The sequence below is a fragment of the Nuphar pumila genome, chromosome 6, assembly GCF_984573655.1.
Source record: "Nuphar pumila chromosome 6, dmNupPumi1.hap1.1, whole genome shotgun sequence".
Lineage (NCBI taxonomy): Eukaryota > Viridiplantae > Streptophyta > Magnoliopsida > Nymphaeales > Nymphaeaceae > Nuphar > Nuphar pumila.
Genome location: NC_143254.1, coordinates 42,372,463 through 42,378,839, shown reverse-complemented (window position 1 = coordinate 42,378,839; position 6,377 = coordinate 42,372,463). Strand labels below are relative to the sequence as shown.

Here is a 6,377-nt window from a genome sequence, read left to right as displayed (position 1 = left end):
GCAAGCCGAATGCGTCTTTGTGTCACGTGTCTTTGTGACATAGCCTATGATTTAAATAAAGGAAGCATTGAAAGCCGTTATCTCATGTTCTGAACTACCCTTTAATGTGAAACCTTTGTGGAAGTGGGACCCACTTTTTAACGTGAAAACGATCATTACATCCTCCCCGTGATGAGAGAGAGAGAGAGAGAGAGTACAAAACCTTTGAAGGGAACAAACGTGCTGATCTACTCCCTCACACCAACTACTCCAAACCGTCTAAATCACATTCTCACCTGCACTTCCCATCGAACAGCCCAAAGGCTCCTTTATTAAGCCCCCCCTCCCCCACAAGAGGAAGGGATTAAGATCCATCAAAGAGCTAGAGGGCCCAAGTTCCAGCCCACTATTTCCATTGAAGATGACACCACCACCCAACGGTGCCATCCCCCACAAGAGGGCATGCATCACTGGAGCAGCTGGTTACATGGCCTCAACCCTTGTTAGGCAATTACTGGAGAAAGGATACTCCGTCCACGCAACCGTTAGAGACTCTGGTACATTTTTCAATTAATTTTTTTTTTTTTAGAGATTTTAAGCCTCGACGCATTAGTTAAATGATGCCAAACTTGTTTTGAGTGAAAAAAGAAACAGAATCTCAAAAGTTGAAACATGCGTTTCTCTGAGGACATCAGAAAGTGATGCTTTATTTGTTTACCCAACTAACTGCCAGCAGACGGCCAAGCATCGTCTGCATTTCTCTACAGATGTCCCATTTCACCCAATTCATTTGAACTCATGATGCCTCCTTTTCCTGAAAATATTGTTTTGTGGAATTTTGGAGGGTTTTAGAGGACTATAAAGCACACCATCCAATAGTTACCTTGAATATGACAAGCACATTTCTTGATCCTTTCCCTTCCCTTTAGTCATAGACCCCATTTGGCCTAGTGGGATGGGGCCTAGGAAAATTCCATGAGCGTGATCCCCTTGCACAAGTCCAAGCAAGGCAACTGTCTGACGGCAAGAAGTAAGCCCACGGAGTTTTATATCACAGACTCTTGAAGTACATCAGGTGGAGCCAGTGTGACTAGGTCTCTGTTCACGGGGGTGGTTTTTCTGTGTAATAAAAAAGTCATTGACCTCCAACCAACTTGACACATGAGAATTAGCAAGTACTTAGGTAGAAACAGTTCATTTTTTGCACAGTGAGTGGATATTTGGATGTGACCACTTATCTAGAAAACAGGGATAAGTTTGGAAATTTTCATTATGGAGCACAGTGGGGGTTTTCCGCTCACCTTGATATCTTTTCTCTAGCTATGCCTTGTTACTAAGCCTGCTTCTGGATGACTTAAAGCAGTTCTCAGTCGCGTTTTCTTTTTGTTATTGCTGAACCTGTTCCCCAAGTTTCAGAAACTTTTCAGTTGGCTTTCTTGCAAAATAGTGTGACCAAGATCATGAACTTGAAGTTGTCTACTGGTTAATAGGGTGAACTTTTCCCTGGTCTGCATCTTGGCAAACAGTACCTTTTGGTCCCTAGTCCTTCTAGTAGCTTTTTGTATCCTTCCGTCACTGAGATACGTGTTTACCGGTTCAGTGAAATCTGTACTTCATTGGTTTGGCAAAAGCTGTAGCTGCTGTACTCTGATGGCAAAAACACTAAGATGCAGAGAAGTCATGTGATGCTTACTGTTCTAGGCTTGTAGCCACTAATTTTGGATGCTCTTTCAGATCCATTAGTAGTCATGGAGCTACTACCAATTATCGATTGTTCAAAAGTTTAAATCTGTTAAATAAATTTTCCTTCTATAAGCTTCTTAGTTGTGATCATTTTAACGCTGCTAGTGACCTGAATTCAAGGAGAGATTTCATAAGTTCTGCTCCATGCACGGAAAGGTGGTGTATATAACAGTGCATAATCAAACATCCTTCTCGACATGGATTGATTATGGTTGCACATTGTTTTAGCCCTTGAGGTGGACTTTGTTTGTCTGTTTTTGTTTTGCTTTTTTTTTTCCAATGGAACCTTGAGATGGACATATTGATTATGGAGCTGTGAGAAGAATGCAAACCCTGGACATATTGAGTTTCAATTGGCCTAGCCCTCAGTTCACCATACATGGCCCACAGACGGCTCTGCTCATCTGGTAAGGGCAACTTGTGAATGTCACCAAGTTGATGAGATGTCTCAAGTTCAAAACCCACATGCCCAAGCTGGGTGTACCCTGTGGTGAGCTAGGGAGACCTGGGATTTTATACCATGAGTTCATTGAGCGAGGTGGTTTTTCTCTATTATCCACAAACAAAAAAAGTTAGTTGGCTATGCATGGAAACACACTTGCAAACATATCACAGAGTAAATATTTTTTTCTTGTTGCAAAAATATGAATTTATACTTAAGTATTATTGAAAAGTCAGTTTCTCGTTGTTTTACATTTGCAGAAAATCAAGCCAAGGTCGCTCATCTGTTAGGACTACCGGGTGCTAAAGAGAAACTCAGACTTTTCTCAGCAGACATTACAGAAGAAGGTAGTTTTGATGATGCTGTTTCAGGCTGTGACATTGTCTTCCACACCGCCACACCGGTGCGATTTGATTCTACAAACCCAGAGGTAACAAAGAAAATCAGCTTCCATGATCTGTAAATCTCTGTTGATGATTTTCCAGTGTATGCATGAACGATGCAAATAGTACAGCCAAACAGTGTGAAACCATGGCACAAAACTGTTCACCTATACACATTCTGCATTATAAATGTTTGCCATCAATATCTGAAAGCCATAGATGGTAAAAGTGACATCAACTTTGCCTGAAACTGTTGCCAAAAGTTTGACTCATAGGTACCCAATTTCCCACAAATCAAACAAGTGATTTGCAAGGCTGTGGAACGAGTTCTCAACTCTGCCAAATGCTATTTCACATGGATACTCCATTTTGACTCCCATTCGTATATCCTTATATACAAGTCATGTTGGGAACTTCATAAAAATAGCCATGTCTCCATATCCTCAGCCATATCCATGACTCCATGTGACGTAGTCCAAATGCCAAAAATCCAAATACATCCCTATCATGATTTAGTTAACCAAATTGTATCTAATCAAATTGCCTAATCAAATATAGTTTACCAAATTGCCTAATCCAACAGTGCATTTTAATCAATCCATGCACTGCTGGTTAGTTGGAAGCAACTTTCTGGAGCTTCCATACAAAATGGCATGCAGCATTCCATGGAACAAGCACAAACCAACTAGAAAATTGTTGGGTGTTTCATAATTCTTCTGGTGGAAGATCCATTGTAAAATCACGAATCTATTGTAACTAATATCTTATTATAATGAAGACTAGCAACAATAATACTTTGAGGAATCACCACTGATTTCTAAGAACAACCAGTCTAGATCATATCATGCAAGTTAGCATGGGACAGCCTATTGCTGGCTCACATAAGGCTGCTGCAATCCAGGTGTTCAGCTGTAAAAAACTTATGGCACCAGACATGATTGATAGGTCTCACCAACCAAGTTGGTCCATTGGTCTTTGAAAAATGCACGGGCCATGTACTGGTCACCAAAATCATGTATAGGGCTGAACACACTGTTCTAATTCTCTTGCAACTTTGCAGAAGGACATGATCGAGCCTGCTGTTCAAGGGACGTTAAACATTCTGAAGGCATGCTTAAAGATGAAATCGGTGAAGCGTGTGGTGCTCACTTCTTCTGCTTCTACTGTATCACTCAACCGGTGCGAGGAACCAAGCATGGTCATGGATGAAACATGCTGGACCGATCTTGATTTCCTGTACTCTGAGAAGCCACCTGCTTGGGTAGAACTCCTCCTCAAAACTAGTAAACACTAGGGCGAGCCGAGCTCCTGAGCTAATGAGTTGAGCTTGAGCTGCTCATACACTGTATGTATGTATGTATGTATGTATGTATGTATGTATGTATGTATGTATGTATGTATGTATGTATGTATGTATGTATGTATGTATGTATGTATGTATGTATGTATGTATGTATGTATGTATGTATGTATGTATGTATATGTTGTTTAGCTGGAAATAATAGATTTGAATTCTAAATCTATTGATCAAAGCTCAAACTAACTTGTTTACAGAAATACTACATTGTTTCAAAATCTAGAAGCAATAGGATTTGAACTTTAAATTTAGCACTTGCAAGCCAAACACTTTGACTATTTACTCTATACTATGTTATATGATATAAGGTATACTTATTAATGCTTAATTAGCATATAAGAGCTGAATTGAGCCGAATTCGTGCTTGGCTCACCGAGCCTATTTTACGAGTGTGGACAAGCAATTTACTAGCCAAGCATGAAATGAAACTGCAAGAGGCTTGTCCCTTTTCCCAGCCCTAGAAAATATATACCTCATGGATTTTTCTCGATTTAGATTGTTCAATAACATCATAAATCCAAGAAAAATTAGGGAATTACCAAAGTCTTGGCAACTTGAAGCCATTGTACAGAGGCCTGATAACATAACCAAGGAATTGGATGCTTTAGGCCTGAAGGAGTTTGAATAGCTAACTGCATCTTGGGGATACAGATTCATTTTCAACAAGACGTTTGAATGACACGATCCAGCATGAACCAAGTCCATGCTGAGTCCAGCAAAGCCATACAGTAACTCAAACCAAATGGCAGCCGATTTGGTTTTTGTTTGCTCATGGAAAACTATATTCTACTTAAATATCATCCATCAGCAGCAGAATGCTCATTTTCAAGTTAATGAATTGGCAGGGATACCCAGTTTCTAAGACATTAGCAGAACAAGCAGCATGGAAGTTTGCTGAAGAGAATAACATTAACCTTGTCTCAATCATTCCTGTTTTAATGACCGGGCCTTCTCTTACCCCAGAAGTCCCCAGCAGTGTCAAACTTGCTACTGCCTTGATTACAGGTGAACATGCAAAACTCCTCATTACATGTTTCAAGAAATTTAATATTTCTCAAGAAAAATATTTGGCAAGTGTGTGTGTGGACATATGATCATGGACGCATCCAGTGTATATATTATCTTTTTATTTGTATGATTACATAAATTACTTGAAATATATATGTAAAAGAGCATGAGTTCAAGCCTTCACAATCAAGTCCATAATCACCATGACTTGTACAGTTATTCATGACTGATCTGATTGATGTGTATAAGAAGATGTCAGGCTTACTAAACCAAAATGTTTGTGGCTTTGTAGGAAATGACTTCCTGATAAATAGCTTAAAGGGCATGCAACTGCTTTCGGGCTCAATTTCGCTTGCTCATGTGGATGATGTATGCAGTGCTCATATATTCTTAGCAGAGGAAGAATCAGTTTCGGGAAGATATATATGTTGTGCTCACAATACAAGCGTTGTTGAGCTTGCAAATTTTCTGTTGAAACGATACCCAGAGTATAAAATCCCAATAGAGTAAGTGCTTGAATTGATCTGGTAACAGATAAGGTTTGCATTTTTTTTATCTTGGTCTGCACTTCAGTCATATAGGAGGATAATGAACTTGTCATTTATAAATTAAATATTAATACAGAGTAAGTTCGCCACTACAATGGTACTAACATCTTCTCCAGGTTCTGGGTGATATGTTTGCATCCATACAATTTTCTAGATGGATTACTGATCTTTAATAAATACTTGTGAATGCAGATTTGGCGATTTTCCTGTAAAAGCCAAGCTTAGTATATCCTCAAAGAAGTTGGTTGGAGCAGGGTTCAGCTTCAAGCATGGTATTGAAAGTTTATTTGATGAATCAATGGAATATCTCAAGTCTGCTGGGTTGTTACAGAATTAATGCTCACTTTGGTTTGCTGATTCCCTCACCTGAAATAGTCACTCTTTGAAGAAGATATCCGCTAAAATAAGTCCTCTTTAGACAAGATATTTGCAGTTGGATCAGGGTGTGGCATGTCCAAGTATTTCCAGCTCATCTCTTTGCAATCAGCATAGAAGAAATCTGTTGAAGCTACTTAGTGTAACACCGGCTTTATGTTGGCTATCCAATATATATATATATATATATATATATATATATGCTTTTCTTGTGCAATTACCTTGCCAAGTTTGGTGTAATAGTCTGTGTGATAGATTTGTGTAAGCATTGATGTTTTTTTTGGATAATCCAATGGGAAAACCCCTCATCACCAATCGCACATTAGCAGGCCTCCAGTTGGTAAAACCCTTGAGGTCTCCCCTGCCTATCAGGGAGTACACCCAGCTTCAACCTTGTGGCAAGGGACACCACCCATGGGTTTCAAACTTGTGACATCCCATCAACTTTGTGATATTTACAAGTCGCCCCTACCAGATGAGCAGAGCCCTTGTGCCCAGGTTTTTAGCAGATTTTTGCAAGTTTGATTCCGAGAAAGCCCCTT

The 6,377-nt window shown here is 39.6% G+C and overlaps 1 protein-coding gene across 1 annotated transcript; it reads left to right on the top strand.

Annotated features, from left to right (window-relative positions):
- Positions 1–400: 400 nt before the first annotated feature.
- On the top strand, positions 401–5,797 carry LOC149834728 (anthocyanidin reductase ((2S)-flavan-3-ol-forming)-like). The gene is made up of 6 exons (XM_090009438.1): positions 401–536; positions 2,425–2,594; positions 3,608–3,808; positions 4,750–4,909; positions 5,205–5,418; positions 5,653–5,797. The coding sequence occupies exons 1-6, from the start codon at positions 401–403 to the stop codon at positions 5,795–5,797; spliced, it is 1,026 nt and encodes a 341-aa protein (XP_089865564.1).
- Positions 5,798–6,377: the final 580 nt, after the last annotated feature.